General features: G+C 39.7%; 1 protein-coding gene across 2 annotated transcripts in view; it reads right to left on the bottom strand.

The window, feature by feature from the left end:
- The window catches only part of PSEN1 (presenilin 1), a 70,675-nt gene that overhangs the window by 48,606 nt on the left and 670 nt on the right, over positions 1–21,399 (bottom strand). The window contains exons 2-3 of one of the 2 annotated variants that reach the window (XM_021679769.1): positions 11,194–11,275; positions 10,974–11,101 (exon numbers count right to left, since the gene is read on the bottom strand). In XM_021679769.1, coding sequence (XP_021535444.1) covers positions 10,974–11,048 — 75 coding nt within the window. In that variant the 5' untranslated portion in view covers positions 11,049–11,101; positions 11,194–11,275. Of the gene's footprint in view, positions 1–10,961; positions 11,102–11,193; positions 11,276–21,399 lie in introns of both variants that reach the window. The other variant, XM_021679766.1, reaches the window with a different exon arrangement.

Genomic DNA, 21,399 nt, shown 5'->3' on the forward strand with positions numbered 1-21,399 from the left:
TTATGATAATAATTGCTAAGATTTATTGACCACATACATGCAGGACACTATGCTAAGTACTTCAGGTGAGTAATAAACTTTGAGTTTCTTAATATTATAAACTTCATTTAACCTAGAAAGAAACTGAAGCTTCAGGCCAGCAAATTTGCAAAATATCACAGAGCTAAGAAGGTCTAGAGCAGGGATTCTAATTCAGACAGTTTAGTCATCCTACTATTAACCATTATCTTATAGTACTGACTGGATAAACCATAAGTAAGACAAGATTGAAATTATCTTAAAATTCTCATTGTCACACATAACGTTTCATCAGATACGTTTGTCTACATTTCTTGGCACTCTTGTAATATTTTTATAGGATAAATTTTAAAAGTGGAAATCTTAAGTCAAAAGTTATGTGCATTTTTAGATTTGTCAAATTATTTCCAAAAGGCCTGTCTTTGCAGACTTGACAACTTGCCTCCAAATAAACACAAATTAAACTCCCATGAGCAGCACATGAGAATGCCTATTTCTCCGTACCTTTAGTAGCACTGAGTTTCTTTCTCATTTTTTTTCAAGACTTTATTTAATTAACAATTTAAGTAATCTCTACACCCAACATGAGGCTTGAACTTAAAGCGGGAGATCCAGAGTCACATGTTCTACTGACTGAGCCAGATGCAATGGGTTTCAATCCTTGCTCACTGATAGGTAAAAAGTTTTCATTTCTAAGTTTCGTATTATTAGGAGGTTGATCAACTAGTCTTTTCATGTATTTATTGACATTTATACTTCTTCTTCCTCCTTATATATTGCTCATATCCTTTGGCAATGCTGACACTGAGTTCTTTATGTTCCTTTTGACTTCATAAGAATTCTCTGTATAGGGGCGCCTGGGTGGCTCAGTCGTTAAGCGTCTGCCTTCAGCCCAGGTCATGATCCCAGGGTCCTGGGATCAAGCCCCACATCGGGCTCCCGGCTCAGCTGGAAGCCTGCTTCTCCCTCTCCCATTCCCCCTGCTTGTGTTCCCTCTCTCGCTATCTCTGTCAAATAAATAAATTAAAAAAAACCTAAATACTCATCTTTAAAAAAACAAAGAATTTTTGTATATTAAGATTTACCTGTCATTATGCATTATAAGTCTTTGACAGTTTTTTTATTTTATTCATGGCAGTTATTGCCACACTTAAGTTTATAATTTTATATTGCTAAATATTAATGTAAATGATTTTGTGAGGAAAACAACTTATTCTTACTACACCTCAAAATCTAATGTTTTTCAACATACATACATATTTATAGTTACAATGAATGTTCACAAATATTGTGTCCTGCCTTTTTATCTATTATTTCATGTATGCATTTCCATGTAATAACAATCATCATGCCTAAAAATTACAGTGCATTTCAGTATGCTGATGTGCTTAGAGTCTGCAAACTATTTCCTTACTTAAAATGAGTATTTATTTATAACAAAAAGTAACAATCCTATAAGACCTTATGGAGACTGTTTGGATTTCTATAATTAGAAAATGAAGATCCTGAGCCTGCAGTATAAGAAAAACTAGAAGAGTAGCTTAACTAAAGAACTGGCAAGTTATGTGGAACACTTGAAAATATTTATTAATCATAGGCAACATGTTTCCAACACACACACAGAATTCCATCCAGCATCTGGCCAAGCTTCATGATTCCCTGAAGTTAGAGCTTTAACCATTACTTAACATCAAGAAAGGCTGTCGTTTCCCTAAACAGTTGAAATAACTGGTTAAAGATAGCATTTAATATTTATGAGGCGGTTGTGTTAGGCTTGAAACTAGAGGGTTTTTTTTGTTGTTGTTTTTTTTTAACAAACTCTTAAGATCTGTGCCAAAGATTTCTGACTACTCTCATGCAGAAGCAAGCATGTTCCTCTGGAGGTCATCAAGACAATTTTCTTTCTCCTTACTTCATTTTGACATAACTGGGAGAACAGATTCATTACTATAACACTATAACACTGTCAAAGGCTTATTGGGCCCTATTCAGTTTGAATTTAGATCACCCCTTTCATTCATTTTCTCAAGGACCCAAGTACTTAAACAATAAATAGCTTATAGGTCTGTCTGCTGTTTAATTTTATAGAATTTCTCACGCTTAAAAAAAGTGACCCACCATCATTTTAGTTCTGCCCATCTATGATTTGCTAACAACTTAATAAAGTTCTTTGCATTTAATGTTTTGAATTCAAAAAGAGAAAAAAGGGCGCCTGGGTGGCTCAGCCGTTAAGCGTCTGCCTTCGGCTCAGGTCATGATCCCAGAGTCCTGGGATCGAGTCCCACATCGGGCTCCCTGCTTGGCAGGAAGCCTGCTTCTCCCTCCCCCATTCCCCCGCTTGTGTTCCTGCTCTCACGATCTCTCTGTCAAATAAATAAATAAAATCTTTAAAAACAAACAAACAAAAAAAAACAAAAAAAGAAAATGCAGCTAACCTTCTAAAGACTAAACATATGGGGGTTTTTTGTTGGTTTTTTTTTTTTCCTTTTTTTTCTTTAAGTAGGCTCCATGCCCAGCATGGAGCCCAGTACAGGGCTCAAACTCATGACCCTGAGATCAAGACCTGAGCTGGGATCAAGAGTCAGACACTTAACCGACTGAGCCACCCAGACACCCCAAGACTAAACATACTTTAATGTACATTTAGCAGCTGAAGGTAGCAGACTTATGTAAGTGTTCTTTAGCAATTGCTTTATATAGAGAAACATTATTGATCTCTCAATGGATTACTACTTTAAGGATTCTTTTTTAGTTACAAATGACTGATTTTTTTTTCTACTGTAAATCAAAAAGGCTGTTGACAATTTCTTTAAGGTCTAGAAAATTTGGGTCAGAATAAACTAATGAATAAAAATACTATTCAATTTTTAAATCTAATCATTTTTCTCTGATGTCACTTTCCCTTTATTTCTTCATCCAATATATTGGTTCCTAAACCCTAGACCAAAAGTACCAACAAGATCTGAGAAGGGGGGGCAGGGCGCCTGGGTGGCTCAGTCGTTAAGCTTCTGCTTTTGGCTCACGTCATGATCCTGCTCAGCGGGAAGCCTGCTTCTCCCTCTCCCACTCCCCCTGCTTGTGTTCCCCCTCACGCTGTCTCTCTCTCTCTGTCAATTAAATAAATAAAATCTTAAAAAAATAAAAAAATAAAATAAAATGCATTGTAAACATTTAAGTTTTTTAAACTGGAGAATGACAAACATACCTCGAGGGCATAATATAAATTCCAAAGATCAATACAGGCCCTTTCAAAGACCCCAAGCTATCGTGCTTTTTTGGTTTCTTTTACATAAGTTGCTCTAATTCTCCCACTTACTCTTAGTCACTCAGCATGGAGAACCTTGAATGCTTCGCCCCTTTCCATTGATATTCCCCCAATAGCCTATAGTCCTTTTGCAACCTTTCTTCACATTCAAAAATTTACTTTTAAAAATAGTATTCTTTTGGGCGCCTGGGTGGCTCAGTCGTTGAGCGTCTGCCTTCGGCTCAGGTCATGATCCCAGGGTCCTGGGATCGAGCCCCACATCGGGCTCCCTGCTCTGCGGGAACCTGCTTCTCCCTCTCCCACTCCTCCTGTTTGTTTTCCCTCTCTCACTGTGTCTCTCTCTGTCAAATAAATAAATAAAATCTTTAAAAAAATTAAAAATAGGGCGCCTGGGTGGCTCAGTTGGTTAAGCGACTGCCTTCGGCTCAGGTCACGATCCTGGAGTCCCTGGATCGAGTCCCGCATCGGGCTTCCTGCTCGGCAGGGAGTCTGCTTCGTCCTCAGACCCTATCCCCTCTCAGGTGTTCTCTCTCTCTCATTCTCTCTCTCTCAAATAAATAAATAAATAAATAAAAATAGTGTTCTTTTAAGAGGCACTTGGGTGGCACAGTCAGTTAAGCATCTTGGTTTCGGCTCAGGTCGTGATCTCAAGGTTGTGGGATCAAGCCCCATGGCGGGCTCTGTGCTCAGCAGGGAGTCTGCTTGAGATTCTCGTTTTCTCTCTGCCCCTCCTCCCATCGAGCTGTTTCTCTCTCTAAAATAAATAAATAAATCTTAAAAAAAAAGACTCCTCTGCCCCTCCCCCCAGCTTGCTCTCTCTAAAATTAGTAAATAAATCTTTAAAAAATAACAAAAATTTAAAAATACAAAGTTTTCTTTTAAAATTATGAGATAACTATGTTAGAGAACATCTGGAAAAATAAAAGGGAAAAATCACCAATATCACCCATATTCTCCTTTTATTTTTCTGATACAGATGTAAGACAATGAATGGAACGGCTGAACATTAGCTGAACTACACTGCAGTGTCATCTATACTAGTTTAGTTCAGTCTTCCTTTATAAGATGAAAAAGGTTTTATCATATTCAGGACTGATAATCTATACCGCATATTTTTCTTAAACTATTTCTTTTTTTTTTAATTAATTAATTTATTTGAGAGACAGAGAGCGCACACAAGCAGGGGGAGTGGCAGGCAGAGGGAGAGGGAGAAGCAGGCTCCCACTTAGTTGGGAGCCCAATGTGGGCTCAATCCTAGGACCCCAGGATCATGACCTAAGCCTAAGGCAGACGCTGAACCAACTGAGCCACCTAGAAGCCCCTCTTAAACTATTTCTAATTGAAAAAATACAAATAAATTTCACTTTTAAAAGGAAAGAATAACTCAACAACTTAAACATTTCAACTATGCAACATAAACAAACTGAACCTACAGACCTGAGAAAGTATTTCAAAAGCATAGAGCCAACATGAGATTAGCATCCCTCCACCCACCAAAATATACATTTCAACAAAATCAATAAAAAGACAAAAAAAACCACCAAGACAAACAACTGAAAAATGGGCTAAGAACATAAACAGGCAATTCACAGAAAAGGAAATGCAAACGGCCAGTAAGCATAAGGGGAAAAGCTCCACCTTATTAGAAATTAGGGAAATAAATTAAAATAACATGACGGACCTTTTCAAACCCATCCAACTAATACACACTAAGTCAGACAATACCAAGAACTGGCCAGGATGTAAAGAAATGAAAACTGCTGTATGCTCTTGATATACAACCATTTTGGAAAGCATACTGGCTTTCTAATATAGTTTAAGATCCATATACCCAATCACAGCAATTATCATTGAGAAACACACACGTGCAAGATTAATGAATTAGAATATCTTTGAAACACTGTTGGTTACTGTGAAAAACTGGAAACTACTAAATATTAAAAAATAGATTTTTATATATTCACAAAGAGAAAAGGAAAAAACTAGAGCTATATGCATCTATTTATCTATCAATATATTAATTCCAAAAACATGTTTCTCTGTAACATGTACCTATACATTTCAAAAATGTGGTAATTTTCTTTTATAACTTTCACACACAAACACATATACTTCATATACACTTTCAAAACATGAAAAGTGATATATTAAATATCATTTATGTTCATAAATATAGTATGATAAACACGAAGTTCAGGATAGTAACTACTATTCTGGGAAAAGAAGGGAAATGTGGGAGAGGTGCTTCAATTTTATCTGTAATTTCTTTTTGTTATATAACTAGACCATCTGTCCAAATTAATTGCAAAATTTTGTTTGGTTAGGATTTTGTTTCTGTAGGATCAATATATAACAGAAACAGAAAAAGCTTAATAAAAATACTCTTCAAAAATAAAGCATACACAGCAAATAAAACAAGTGTTAAAGTTGGGTGGTAGGTACATGGGTGCTTATTACATTATTTGCCATATTTCCTGTATATGCTTAAAATATTTCAATAAAAATTTGAGAAATAAATATTTGGGTTAAAAAAACAACACTATTTTTCAGGTCTCTAACTAATCTCATCAAACTGCAACTCCCTTTACTGTGAATGAGATTACCCATAAGAGCCTACAAAAAGAAAACATTTTCTGGGCTAAGAGAGCCTATCATGTATCTGCTAAGGATGGAAGAATGAAGTCATGGACAACATTTCACTTCTGGAAAGAGAAAAATGTTTTATCTACTTGAACACTAACAATATATCACTGCAATAATACTTGAAGTTACACAACAAAGTTATCTAATTGAGTGAGACTGGGTTAATCAGATCCAAAATGATTTCAATTTCATTATACTTCTGATAGGGTAATCAACTTGATCCTATTTTCTCAGGACTGTCCCAGTTTTAAAACTGAAAGTCTTGTGTTCCAGGGACCTCTCAGTCTCAGGCATACCAGGACAGTTGGCAACCCTAATTCATGGTCACAACAAAACTGCTGAGAGAGAGAATTTATGTAGTAAACCATCTTAATTTTACAGATGGGAAAAATGAAGTACTAAGAAATCAGACCAAATTACACATAGCTGTTTCAAATTACAACTGAATCAAAGTTAGTTCTTTCCCTTGAAGGATCTATTTATACATCACTCAGCCATAACCCCTAAATGCCAATTCATCAGTTTTTGAACAGTCTTCAATATCTGGTTATCCTCATAGGTCTTTCCCAAACTCAAAGGATTGCCTCATAAAAGGAGTTCAAGACTAGGGATGCTCCTGACCTTGGAGGAAGATACTGAGGAGAGGAAAGGAATAGAAAGTCCATTTCTTTACACTGATATTTGAATAAATTCTGTAGGAAAGTTACTCTTTCCAGTTTCAAAAATATTTTTAAGTGAATGCTCATTTCTTTTTGTAATATTTAATGTAAAATAGACTATCTGTATACTCTAGAGGATATATTCATATAGAGAAGCACCTTATTAGCACTTTAATTCAAAGGAGGGGAAGACTGAAGGAAAATCTGCTCACCTATGTCCCCAAAATGTAAGGCCCTAAAACTAATGTTTGTGACAGTACCTTGCAGAGAGTCCAACACAATGAAGACATTCAATATGCTAGTTTCCTTTCCTGAGCAGTGTGGAAAGATTAAAACTTTCCACATCGCTCAATTTCCTTGATACCTCTTAACTAGCCACTGTGCAAATAAAGAAGAAATAAGCCTGATAAGGATTTTTATGCCTGCAGAGGCTTGTCTTCATGTGCTTGTATTTAACAAATCCAGGATCCAAGAGGAGAAATAAAAGAGCTGCTTTCAGTTAATCCACAAAAACAGTCATCTACATTCAATTTAAATTTGGATTTACCCCCATTTTTTCATAACCAACCAAAGCATATATACAATGGCTTCTTTATAGCTATAAAACTTAACAATGAGGGGCGCCTGGGTGGCTCAGTTGGTTAGGCGACTGCCTTCGGCTGAGGTCATGATCCCAGGGTCATGGGATTGAGCCCCACATCGGGCTCCCTGCTCGGCGGGAAGCCTGCTTCTCCCTCTCCCACTCCCCCTGCTTGTGTTCCCTCTCTCGCGGTCTCTCTCTGTGTCAAATAAATAAATAAAATCTTTTAAAAAATAAAAAATAAAAAATAAAACTTAATGAGATTCTTTTCCTTTCTCTTTGGGTTTTTTTTTTTTAAGTACACTGGTACAAAATGCATATACACTTAGTATTTTCTTTCTCCAGAATTTTTTTCATACAGTATCTCCTTTCAGTATTCTAACATTTTTCTGGGGTAAGAGACAGTTGGAAGAACAGAAAGAACACTGGAGGAAGTCTGAAATTAGAAAGTATAGTTTTAGGGGCACCTGGGTGGCTCAGTCGTTAAGCGTCTGCCTTCAGCTCAGGTCATGATCTCAGGGTCCTGGGATCAAGCTCCGCATCCGGCTCCCTGCTCAGCGGGAAGCCTGCTTCTCCCTCTCCCACTCCCCCTGTTTGTGTTCCCTCTCTCACTGTGTCTCTCTGTCAAATAAATAAATAAAATCTTTAAAAAAATAAGAAAGAAAGAAAGTATAGTTTTATGTTCCAGGTCTGTAATTTAATTTTCTATGTGATCCTGGACAAGCATTTAAACTGTAAAAGGGGAAAGGGGCACCTGGGTGGCTCAGTCGGTTAAGCGTCTGACTCTTGATTTCAGCTCAGGTCATGATCTCAGGGTCCTGGGATTGAGCCCTACCTCCGGCTCTGCGCTCAGGCTCAGCAGCTAGCCTGCTTGAGGATTCTTTCTCTGCCCTGCCCCCTGCTCTCTCTCCACCAGCCCCTCAAATAAATAAATTTTTTTTTTTAAGATTTTATTTATTTGAGAAAGAGTAAGCGAAAGAGAGAGTGAGCGTGAAAGCACGCACAAGCCGAAGAGGCAGAGGGAGAGAGAAGCAGACTCTCCACTGTGCAGGGAGCCTGATGTGGGGCTCAATCCCCAGGACCCTTGGGACCATGACCTGAGCCGAAGGTAGATACTTAATCAACTGAGCCACCCAGGTGCCCCATAAATAAATAAATCTTAAAATAAAACAGAAATAATACCTATCCCATGGTAACTGGAAAGTATGAGAATGTATACAGAAGATCTTTTAAGTTGCAGAAGACTTTTTTTAAAATTTGAGAGAGAGAGAGCAGAGTATTTGAGAGAGAACTCGAGTGGGGGTGGGGAGGGGCAGAGGGAGAGGGAGAAGCAGACTCCCCACTGAGCAGGGAGCCGGATGTGGGGCTCGATCCCAAGACCCTGGGATCAAGACCTGAGTTGAAGGCAGATGCTTAACTGATGGGAGCCACCCAGGTGCCCCTGTAGAAAATATCTTTGAGAAGATAAATAAAAAATAACTTATTTGATATCACATTATCAATGGTAGGGTTAAAATTAAATAAATCAGGCATGATATTCTGAGCAGTGATGCCCCAAGAGATCTGGAAGGTACCACCGAGAACATCAGCACTAAGACTTACTAAAATTACGTGAGTACATGTAATTATCAATAAAAATCCTGTGTCAATTGTACCTCCTCTATAGCACCCTTTATTTCAATTTGTCAGTCACTAAGGTGTAAAAAAAAAAAAAAAGGCAGACCAAAAAAATACCATGAAAGCCCCATAAAACCTGAGCTTGAGGGATGTAAGTAATATTGCATTAACAATGGAGAGCGCACTATGTACCAAGCAGTGCTCTTGGTGCTGGGGATTCAGGTTTACACGGTAGAGGGAGGCAGGTCAACACAAATCAGTAGACAGCATGCTAGAAATACTAGGTAAGTACTATGCACAAGGAAAGCAGAGACAGGGTATAAGGGGTGGCAGGGAAGGGCAGTTGAGGAAGGCAAGGCCTCACTGGTAAGGTGACTCAGGAGGTGACCTAAATAAATCAAGTGAAGGGAGACATCTGAGAAGATTGGGAGAATAATCCAGGACCCAGAGACAGAACTGAGGAAGCAGTGAAGGAGGGAGAGGGTGCTAAGAGATAAGACAAAGATCGGGGCACTGGAGGGGAAGGTTAAAATAAGACCTCAGACCAGATTTTACTCTGAGATGAGACACCTTTGGGAGGTTTGGGATGGACAGGTGTTTTCTTCAAAATTTGTTAGTTGTGGAATCTTTTGTTCAAATGGATCCACAGAAGATCAATATGTAAAAAGATAAAATAGGAGCTGCTCTAATTAAGGAAAAGGTACCCAGAGACTAAGTCAGGGCTGTCCCCACTTTCCCTTTCCCTTCTCTGAAGTAACAGTTTAAAAATGATTACAAAGTCTGTAGTATCCAAACTACCAAAGAACTTCATAATCTGGCCTCATCCTAACTTTTCAAAAAGCTATTCCTAAGAAATAACAAAAAGGAGCAAGTCAAGCAGCTGTTGCAAACATGTTGCCACAAAAATCAGTCTTTGTAACACCCATTATCCACCAAGTACCAACAAGGCAACAGCTCCTCTCCTCTCCCTTCCCCCACACACCCCTCAGGCTAACTACCCTTTACAGCTTGTGTTCCCTTTCAGGGCTTCCCCCAATAATCATTTTATCTTGATTTCACTTGATTAGAAATGTTTTGGCAGTACAGTGTGATCTGCCTCTGATGATCTCTGGATACAGCCTCCCTGTCTATTTAAATTTTAGGAAAATCCTCCCTCCACTAGTGTTATTTATTCTATCAGTGATGCCATCCCAGTTTGCTCTATTCTAATCTTACCCATCCATCAAAGTCTACTTTGTGAAGCCTCCTCCTCACATTTTGACCCTTAACTGGAATTCTAAATATTAGTGTGAAGGGAACTTCCAGGCCATCTGGTTGGTGCTCTAGCCCACTGCCCTTTGCAGATTTGCTTGGTAGTCTCCCAGCCTTTGTGACTGCTTTTAGTGACAAGTTAACACTCCACCACACCCTTTTGGATGTACAGTAAATTGTGAGACAATTCTTTTTTTATTGACCAGACCTGTTTCCTTCCACCACTGATTCTGTCCTCTGGTTCTAATAAAGGAAAGTCTGACCCCACCCCACGCAACCCGCCCGACCCCTCGCAGCCTGCATAGCTTATAGACGGCTTTGTTGTTTTCCCCAATTCTGGCTCCACCTCTAAAAATCCTACCCATTTCCCAGCCATCTCACAGGCCATCTATGGGGTCTATATTCAATCTGTAATGATTAGCTATCGGAGTCGCAGGCTGATTTGATGTCTGTGTCTCATGCCACTGATTACACCCCTTTCTTGATTCTCTCCCTTGAACTCTCTTAGGATTTCTACACTTAGCCTTGCACTCATCACTGTGTAGTCTGTCAGTGAGCATTTACTAGGCACTGTCAGGAACCATGATAGGCACTGAAAAAATAAAAGTAAATAAAAAGTACTCAGCCCCTGGAAGAGTAAGAACAAGATAGGTAAAATAATAAATAGCTGGGGAAGTTGGAGAAGGCTTTAGTGGAGAAGGCATTATCTGAGGCAGGGAGGAACTGTATCAACACCCATGTCTCACATAGCCTTGTGTCCCCAGCACCAATCGTACAATGCTTTGCCATCAGTTGAAGTTCAGCAAATAGGTAAACTCGGCAAAGTACAGAAAGCCTGCTCAGCCCCCTTGGCCTCTCTTGGAGATGAGGGAAGGTGGTCACTGAATCCATAGTCTGGCAGGGGAAGTTTGAGAGGCTGACACTGTACCTGGCTACGTACAGTATTGCTCAGGTGGTTGTCTTCGGACATCTGTGCATTCTGGAAGTAGGACAAGGGTGCAGGTAACTCTGTCATTGGAGCAACCGTATAGAAACACTTTTTCACAGAAAACAAAGCCTCTTGGGGTTCTGAAAAGGGAAAAAGAAAATAATCCTTTGTGCATTACATTTATACTTTCATTTTTAAACACTTTCATAAATTACATTCAGCAAAAACAAACCTTTCTTTCATGTGTTCTTCTCCAGACCAAACTTTCTAAGGACCTCACAGGATGCTGTCACTTGCAGGCTTCCGGATTAGGTCTGAAATAGGATTTTACCAGGTCACCCAGAGTAAATCTATTCACACCAATCAAGTACTTAGAATTATTTTTGTATTTGTAATTTGTAAACCAGAAAGGTATTAATCTGCCATCAATTTCAAATGACAAACTTTTGTTAGCTCAAGATATCTCTCTGGTAATGAGTAGATCTACTTGAGAAACCAAATATTTTCAATCACAAAAATACCTAATGATTTCAGATTTAGAGCAAAGGGAGCTAAATGATATTAAAGATTGTTCTCATCAACATTCCTTTTTCTATGCTGACTAATCCAACCTAACCTTTCTATTTCCATAAAACTGTCTAGTGCTTTTAATTTGGCAAAATTCTGTCATCTCATTTTAATCCTTACCACAATGCCCCAAGCCAAGGGAAACAGGTAACATACCTATTTTACAAAAGCAGAAGAGGACCTAAGTTCACTGACTGGCTTAAAAATCACACAATTGGGCAGATCAGGCCAAAAATCACAGACTCCTAACTCCCAGCCTTAGGTCTCTCCCTTGCATCCTGGCACAGCCTTATTTACACACATCATTCAGTCTCCCAGAGTTCACTCTCCTGGTGGGGGGGTGGGGAGGGGGACGACACACATTCCCATTTGCTGTCTGCCTTAATTTCCATCAGCCAATTCTTTATGATTTCAACTTCGCTTTTCTTTTTTTTTTTTTATTTGTTTTGGAGGTAGAATTTAGTGATTCATCAGTTGCATATAACACCTAGTACCCATTACATCAAGTACCCTCCTTAATGCCCATCACTCAATTACCCCTTCCCCCACCCACCACCTCTCCTCCAGCAATCCTGTTTGAGAGTTCAGCGTCTTTCGTGGTTTGCCTCCCTCTCAATTTTCATCTTATCTTTCCTTCCCTTCCCCTATGTTCACATTTTGTTTCTTAAATTCCGCATATGAGTGAAATCATATGGTATTTGTCTCTCTGTGACTGACTTATTTTGCTTAGCATAATACCCTCTAGTTCCATCAATTTCCCTTTTCATAGAAAGTCTTCAGAAATACAGAAGGAAAGAAATCTGTTCATATATCTAAGCAGTACTCTCATTCATACATAGTGACTACAACATTACCATGCACACACTCACATGAAAGTACTTTGTCAAAGTCCTGTTTCATTTTCACTTTCAACTTCAGGATCCTCGATCCTCTAAATACTCTACTTTTTATATTCTAGTGATTTTTCATCAAAAACACAGAAAGCAGCTAAAAAAAACAAGGAAAGTAACTATTTTTCAATATAGTATTGAGTTCAAATTAACTCTTAATTACCTATATCTAGATCATTTAAACCCTGACAAATGTTTAATCAAGGTATGCTTCCCTTCTAACCTACATAGTTTTATATGCCATGCCAACCTTTCTCTTCCCTTCCAGCTACAGCCCATGGTTAACTGACATGGATCAAGGGATTGCAAATTATTACTAACTAAATAAGACATAATTAATATGTTTGTTTTAAAAATAAAGTGAATTAGGGGCGCCTGGGTGGCTCAGTGGTTAAGCGTCTGCCTTTGGCTCAGGTCATGATCCCAGGGTCCTGGGATCGAGCCCCGCATTGGGCTCCCTGCTCGGCAGGGAACCTGCTTCTCCCTCTCTCTCAACTGTTCCCCTGCTTGTGCTCTCTCGCTCTCTCTGACAAATAAATAAGTAAAATCTTTAAAAAAATAAATAAATAAAAATAAAAATAAAGTGAATTAAAAATACAAATAGAGACAACACTTACTTTTATGGGGGTTATTTGCTCTAAGGGGGGGACGTGGGAAGCTTTGGGGGGAATTGGTAATGTTTCGTTTCTTGATCTGGGTGCTAGTTACACAGGGATTTCAGTCTGTGAAGATGCACTGAGCTGTACCCCCATGATCTGTGCACACTGCTATATACTTCAATTAAACTCAGAGATTTTTGTGGACATAAACCTATATTTATGGTTATTTATACCAATGGTCCTTTTTTTTTTTTTTTGAAGATTTTATTTACTTATTTGTCAGAGAGAGACTGAGCACAAGCAGGGGGAGTGACAGGCAGAGAGAGAAGCAGGCTCCCCGCTGAGCAAGGAGCCCTATGTGGGACTCCATCCCAGGACCCTGGGATCATGACCTGAACTGAAAGCAGACGCTTAACCGACGGAGCCACGCAGGTGCCCCTGATCCTAACTTTTTTTTTTTAAAGATTTTATTTATTTATTTGAGAGAGAGAGAGAATGAGAGAGAGCACATGAGAGGGGGGAGGGTCAGAGGGAGAAGCAGACTCCCCGCTGAGCAGGGAGCCCAATGCGGGACTCGATCTGGGGACTCCAGGATCATGACCTGAGCCGAAGGCAGTCGCTTAACCAACTGAGCCACCCAGGCGCCCCTGATCCTAACTTTTAAAATGAATAAAATTAAGTCTTGGCAGCATGTATATTAACTTACCCAAAACAGAGGTGGAATGCCAATAGAACAAATATATTTTCTAAGTAGAGTAAGTATTCAGAGTAAATGTTCTGACCTATGCTTCTAAGATTTTTTAAAGTTGACTAACTGAAATTTCGACATTAATGTAGCATTAATGATCAGCAAACAGAGCACATATTATTCCTTCTTTCCCATAAAAACATTTAGTACAGTACTTACTACCTCAGCTAACCCAGAAATGCCATAGGCTGGCAAACAGAAGAGGCTGCAGTTGGTTCCTGGCTGCCCTGAAGACCATACCGTATCATTTGAAGTACACCTCTATTACAGAAAAACCCTTAGAAATCGGTCATTAATATTTTCATATGATCCCTCAGAAACAAAATAACAAATAAGGTAGTGTTAGCCAAATGCAACATGCAAAGGGCAAGAAAGGGCCATGCAGGGAAAAAGGAAAAGTAAATAAAGAAAAAAAGTAAATACAGTAGATTACATTTACAGATAAAATAGAAGAAAACTGACTGTCCATTTACGAAGTAGGAGTTTATTGGATGTCTATTTATATCAAAACTCAGAGACAGAGAGGATTTACTTAATTATATTCACTTCACCCACTTTACATATGAAAACAATGTGGCACACGGAAGTTTACTAACTTGCCCAAGGTCACATCCAGTAAGCAAAGGAGCAAAGTAAAGGCTCACATAGTACACTATTTTGCCTCTGTAGAACTCCACCCCTGCTCTTTAGGAGTTTACAATGAGCATTAAGTTATATTGAGCTGGGAGGGGGAAAAAAAAGTATATATACAGAGAGAGAGCTGATTTTTATTACTACTAAAACTGCTGCTTAAAAGTATCTTTGAAAAAGTAGTAAATGAGATCTTAAACTTCAATGACTGATCTAACTATAAATTAAAAACTGAGGTGTCAAAAGCATTCCCAATATATAGTCCTAATATTTATTTATTTTTAAGATTTTATTTATTTATTTGACAGAGAGAGCACACAAGCAGGGGGAGGGAGAGGGAGAAGCAGACTCCCGGCAGAGCTGGGAGCCCAATGCCGATGCCGGGGCTGGATCCCAGGACTCTGGGATCATGACCTGAGCTGAAGGCAGATGCTTAACTGACTGAGCCACCCAGGCTACCCCCCTAGTATTCATTTTAAAAAATAAGTTGTAATGAGAATCTGGTCATTTTAATTTTAGTAATTTCCATTATTAGGCCTTATGCTTCCAGGATCTGTTCAGCCATTACAAGAAACTACACAAACTGGTTATCATACTGGAACTTTCTCAGACAAATCTTGTAAGAAACACCAAAAATGCAGTAGTCACTTTAGCATATCCTGATAGCATTTTCAAAGGCACATCCTGTATTTACACTTGAAAACTAAGGGTCAGGAAAGGTGAAAGAATTTGGCAGTGCTTATGAGGCAAATAACACCAGTTCCAGAACCCAGGTGTTCTGATGGCCCAGCCCAGGTCTTTTCCAGTTCAATTAAAGAAAGCTCATGCTTCCACTGATGCTTTGAAGATCATAATGCTACCGGATGACCCTTCCAGGGAGGGAAGAGCTGCTCTTTACATGGAGCTCAGTAGAAAGCAGAGGCAAGCAACACGGGTTAGGTCTTCAGTCAGGCCTGGTGAACAAACAAACATTGTTCGTACAAAGAAAGGCAGAGGCAAAGCCCCATTTGATTCTGGTCCAGTAACAGCTGAAAACAACTGATGACTGCATGGAGGAGGCCAGAAGGCCATCTGTCCAGGCAGCATGGCAAAGGACACTCGTTGATTTTATAACATTCTTAGCATTCTTGCCCTGAGAACAAAAAAGATAGCTGTTGGGAAGTGAGGATCTTGTGACCTGGATTGCAAAGGGAGGAGGGACAGAAGTAGAGTTTGCTGTTTTCTCTCTCCGGCCACCTGCTAAAGATTTTCTGAGACTGACAGAGCGTAACACTTGAATTCACCGCTATCATTTCCTTTTTCTCAAGACACTTGCTCCATCAGATAAAAGGAAAGCGAAATCCTTCTCTGATGGGCAACTACAATTTCTATTATACACAAAGAAACTAAAAAAACCCCAGGAGAATACAAATAATCTCAAAGCTTCCACGTGCTGATAGAAAAACCTATCCATCAGCACTTCAAAAAGTATCAAAGGAGCAAAGCTTAGAATCTCAAAATAAGTTTATTAAAAATCCCATTTAAGGAAGCACCAACAGAAATGTACAGGCCACCTCAAGGTAACAACTAAACCTCAAAATCTTACAACATGGTTACTTTATTACAGATACCATTTTCTTTCTTCATTGTCAAAGATAAATGTAAACAAAATTTGTATTCCACAAAAACAAACAGCTTCATGAGACTTTTTATCATGATCTTCTCCAGCACAGAGTTGGTGCTTTAATGAAGCTAGCCACTTGACTAGTTTCTTCTTCACTTAGAAAACCATTAAAAGTAAAAAAGAAAAAAAGTGGGGGGGGGGGGCATCTGAGTGGCCAACTCTTGATTTTGGCTCAGGTCATGATCTCAGAGTCCTGGGATGGAGCCCTGGGGCTGGCTCCCTGCTCAGTGAGGAGTCGGCTTGAAGATTCTCTCTCCCTCTCCCTCCACTGCCCCCACATGCACTCTCTCTAAAATAAATAAATAAATCTTTTTTAAAACAGTGGAATGTATTTAAGAAAGAAAAGAGGGACGCCTGGGTGGCTCAGTCGATTGGGTGTCTGCCTTCAGCTCAGGTCATGATCCTGGGATCCCGGGTTGGAGCCCCACATCGGGCTCCTTGCTCAGTGGGGAGCCTGCTTCTCCCTCTGCCTGCCATTCCCCCTGCTTGTCCTTGCACTTGTGCTCATACGCGTGTGCATGCGCTCGCTCTCTTTCTGACAAACAGATAAATAAGAATCTTAAAAAAAAAAAGAAAAAGAAAAAAAACCACCAAAAGTATTTTTTTTTAAAGATTTTATTTATTTATTTGAGAGAGAGAGAATGAGAGACAGAGAGCAGGAGAGGGAGGAGGGTCAGAGGGAGAAGCAGACTCCCTGCTGAGCAGAGAGCCCGATGTGGGACTCGATCCTGGGACTCCAGGACCATGACCTGAGCTGAAGGCAGTCGCTTAACCAACTGAGCCACCCAGGCGCCCCCACCAAAAGTATTTTTTAAAGCATCTTTGTATTGTGATGATAAGAAGTTTTTAAGTACCAAGTGAGCTTGTGATTTATTCTTTTTCCATAAAAGTATTTAATCAGCCTTACTGTTACTTTGACAGCTTCTTCCTGGACAGGGAGCCTAAGTTCTGACTGTCTGGATGGGCTTGGAGAGCCTCTATTTGAGTTTTCAAAAGCTCACATCCAATAATAAATGTAACCAATCTCCAAACTGCATTTATAATTAAATAAAAATAATTTGAAATTAACTTAAAACTTCAGGAATACATGGTGGAAAGACTCTGAATTTTAAGAGACTAGGGAGCAAATAATTTCCCCAGTCCTACAAGAGGCTTTGTGAAGGTGGTAGACTCTAAAAAGAGCAAGGATAGTGATACACCTATTTGGTGATTTTTTTCTTCCTTCCATCCCACTCTACTTCTGTGAGCCATCTGTGGTAGATTAGATTATTATTCAGCAAATATGCACCCCTTCCCCAGGCATCCCTGAGAGAGAAATATACTCCACTCCAGTGATGTTGGGCTTGGCTCTGAGACTTGCTTTGGCTTCAAGGTGGGTGCAGTCTACTAGCCACCCCATGCCTTTTGGCACAATCATCTGACTTGCTTTGATCAAAGGGATCTTAGCAGATTAGCACAAGCAGACACCTGAACTGTGCTTCTGCAGTTGGATTTACCTTCTTTTACTTCTCCTGTCGCCTTGAGAAGAGCTTACCATGGGTAGTCACTGCCCCTTCAGCCTGGGCCCCAGAATAAAACATGCAAAACAGAACTGCCCTAGCTGATCCATAGTCCTACACCTTGAAGCAAAGCCTTGAGTCAGAACAAACACTTTAAGGCTGGGTTTGGGGGAGGTCTGTTACGTGGAGTTACTGTAATTGTTTTTAAACAGTAACGGTTACATGGGCTCAGAAGATGGAATGAAAATGAAGACTTACAAATCCAGAATCCCTTATCTGAAACCCTTAGGACTAAGTGTGTTTAGAATTCATAATTTTCTCAGATTTTATAAAGGTAATATGATGCAAATACTATATGTTTTAAAATGCCCTCTCAAGGTCATAGATAGAACCACAAAATCAAACACATTAGTAAGTATATAGTGAAACATATAGTCTTAAATTACATTAATAGGTTCGGGTTAGATTTTTCTGTCAAATGAATTATAAAATGCCTTTTGGTTTTTTCAGGGGCTTTTGGATTTCATAATTATAGATATGGGACTATGGTCCTGTATTATCAATATTTGTAGTAATTATAAAGAATCTTTTCCCAAGAAACCTTTACTTTCAATAAGTCTACATGAAAGGTATGATCACTCCCAGTTTGTTTCAAATTTGCTGTGGAAATGGATTGAATACATCTTTAATGAAAACAAGACTACTCACATCTAATTAATAAATCACTGGTTATACTCAGCAATGCTTGCATTCTCTCTTTTGCTTTAGATCAATTTAAGGAACTGTTCAAGGCATTATGAAAACCAAACATTAATGCCCTTTAATCAATCAACACTTACTGGGTTTCTTCTACAAAACCAGACATTGTGATAGGTGGTGGGGATGCTACTAGCAGATAATACTTCTGTTTACTTAAGAAGCTTACTATCTAGAAGAGGAGTCAGACAAGTATATATTTATATTAATTACATGTTGAAATAAAAATATTTTAGATGGGGCGCCTGGGTGGCTCAGTCAGTTAAGCATCTGCCTTTGGCTCAGATCACGATCCCGGGGTCCTGGGATCAAGCCCTGCACAGGGCTGCCCGCTCAGTGGGGAGTCTGCTTCTCCCTCTCACTCTCCCTCTGTGTGCTCTCTCTCTCACTCTCTCAAATAAAAACTTTTTTTAAAAATGTAAAAAAATATATTTTAGATGTAGGGAGCCTGGGTGGCTCAGTCAGTTGAGCTCTGGACTCCGATTTCAGCTGTCATGATCTCGGGATCGTGGGATTGTGCCCTGCAACTGGGCTCCACACTTGGAGAGGAGTCTGCATCTCCTTCTCCCTCTGCTCCTCCCCTTGCCCATGTGCTTTCACTCTAGCTCTCTCAAATAAATAAATCGTTAAAAAAATATTTTAGATGTATTGGGTTACATAAATTATATTATTCAAATTAATTTTATCTATCTCCTCCTTTATAAAACTTGTTTATTAAAAAGTTTTAAATTAACACTTGTAGCTCACACAGTTAGTTGTTTTGGGTTTTTTTTTAGATTTTATTTATTTGTGAGAGAGAGAAAGCAAGTGCGGGTGCACAAGCAGAGGGAGTGGCAGGCAGGCTCCCCGCTGAGCAAGGAGCTGGACTTGGGACTTGATCCCAGGACCCTAAGATCATGACCTGGGCCCAAGGCAGATGCTTAACTGACTGAGCCACCCAGGCATCCCACTCACACAATTTCTAACAGACAGTGCTGCTCTAAATCTTCAGCTCTTTCAGCTATACCAGCCCAGATAGTAAAAATCCCTGACAGCCTTTTCCTTCCCAAAGCTTCCCTTCCTTCCTTACCCTTTGTGACACTGCACTATGGATGTTCTCCTCCCATCACTCATTCTTCTTAGCTGGTCCCTCTCACCCTTCTTCCACTCCTTCATTATAAGTGGCCTGCCTGGGCCTCTTTGTCCCCTTGCTTTCCTTAGGCATCTCCTCCACTGCTCCAACATCAACTAGTAAGTCTATTTAAATGACTTACATTACAGTTCTTAAATTACAGTTCCAGGTCTGTCCATGAGATATCTTCACCTGCTGGTACTTCAAAAGTGATAACTTCCAAACCACTTCCTCATCTTCCTCTCTAGTTCTTTGCTTCTAACTTCCTTATTTCTGCAATCGTCTCTCCCATTCTTCAAACTTTAAGCCTTCTAGCCAACTCTACACTTTATTCCCTGCTTTTCAATTAGCTGCCATGTACTGTTCACGGTTTTTCTCTCTTTACCTTTTTTTTAAGATTTTATTTATTTATTTGGGGGAGAGAACGAGCACAAGCGGGGGAGGGGGAGCCTTAGGAAGACAGACAAGCAGACTCCCCACTAAGCAGGAAGCCAATCGCAGGGCTCAATCCCAGGACTCTGGGATCATCACCTGAACTGAAGGCAGACGCTTAACCAACTGAGCCACCCAGGCACCTCAAAAGTTTTTTTCTAAGCCTCTGTCATCACCAAAGATCAAACTCTCATCATATCTCACCTGAATTATGCAAAAGTCACCTCAATTCTCTCATCCATTCTAGCCCCCACTATCAGACTAATGTGCCTAAAATTCTGACCATAACAGTGCTACTCTCAACACACCTTCCAAATATGCCTAACATCTATCACATGAAGAAGAGGCAGTATTAGAGTTCTTTGACAGGTTTTTCAGAATATATCGTAAAAAATTCTCCCCTATAATCTGCAATATTAGTGGGAAAGGAGGAGCAGAGACAGTCTGGATCTGAGAGAGAAAGAGGACCACACATAAACTACGGTAATAGACAAATGCTGTATTTTCCTGCTAGGGTGATTCTGAAAGATCAACTTCAATCCTCTGGTTCCCCCTAAATGGAAATTCATGCAGCAGTCTAGGACTAGTTGCAGCCATTAACTTAAAATTCAGCAGTAAATCATATCCATTCAGAAGAAAGTATACCCAGAACTGTGGGAACTGTCTACCCAAGGACCAGGAGTAAAAGAATGGAAAACCAGATGATAGATGCCACTTCTACTATCTACTGGGGGGGAGGGGGCAGGAAGAAATCCATGCACTCAATAAATATGATCCTTTTCTCACTGTTAAGGGTTTATTAGATGGCAGTGGGGGGAACTTTAAGTTGGTTGAACTCTGAAAATGAATTAAGGAGAACTGAAATAGGCTTTTGCAGGTGACTGAAATTAGTCAAATGCAACTAGCTCCAATCTACTTTCCTGTTTTATTTTCCTTCATAAGTTATTTTAATGTTCAGAGTGGGTCACTGGTCGCTTGCGATCCAGAGGGCCCCTGTTTGTAATACACCTTCTGATTATGATGCCCTACCCACTTCAACGCCAGGGGTGAAAACCTTTCCACTGTAAAAGATAACTCAAGGGCGCCTGGGTGGCTCAGTCTTTAAGTGTCTGCCTTCGGCTCAGGTCATGATCCCAGGGTCCTGGGATCAAGCCCCGCATCGAGCTCCCTGCTGGGAGGGAAGCCTGCTTCTCCCTCTCCCACTCCCCCTGCTTGTGTTCTCTCTCTCGCTGTGTCTCTGTCAAATAAATAAAATCTTAAAAAAAAAAAAAATAGTAACTCAAATAACAAGATTCCCTAACCAGATGTGATCTCTACCTGCCTCAAACTTCAGAGAATGTACGAGCTTTACAATGTGCTCTGTCATACAGTCATTATATATGCCAAAGTTTTTTGCATCCTATTCTTATCTCCCGGAGTAAACCCTGAATACGATATTCATCTTGTCCAAAGCAGCCAAGCAATGTTTTTAAAATTATTATTAAATTAGTCTCCTACAATAGAAGCAGATTATTTATTTGAAAAGAACCTGAGCGGGAAGAAA

The sequence above is a fragment of the Neomonachus schauinslandi genome, chromosome 9 (genome assembly GCF_002201575.2).
Source record: "Neomonachus schauinslandi chromosome 9, ASM220157v2, whole genome shotgun sequence".
Taxonomy (NCBI): Eukaryota; Metazoa; Chordata; class Mammalia; order Carnivora; family Phocidae; genus Neomonachus; species Neomonachus schauinslandi.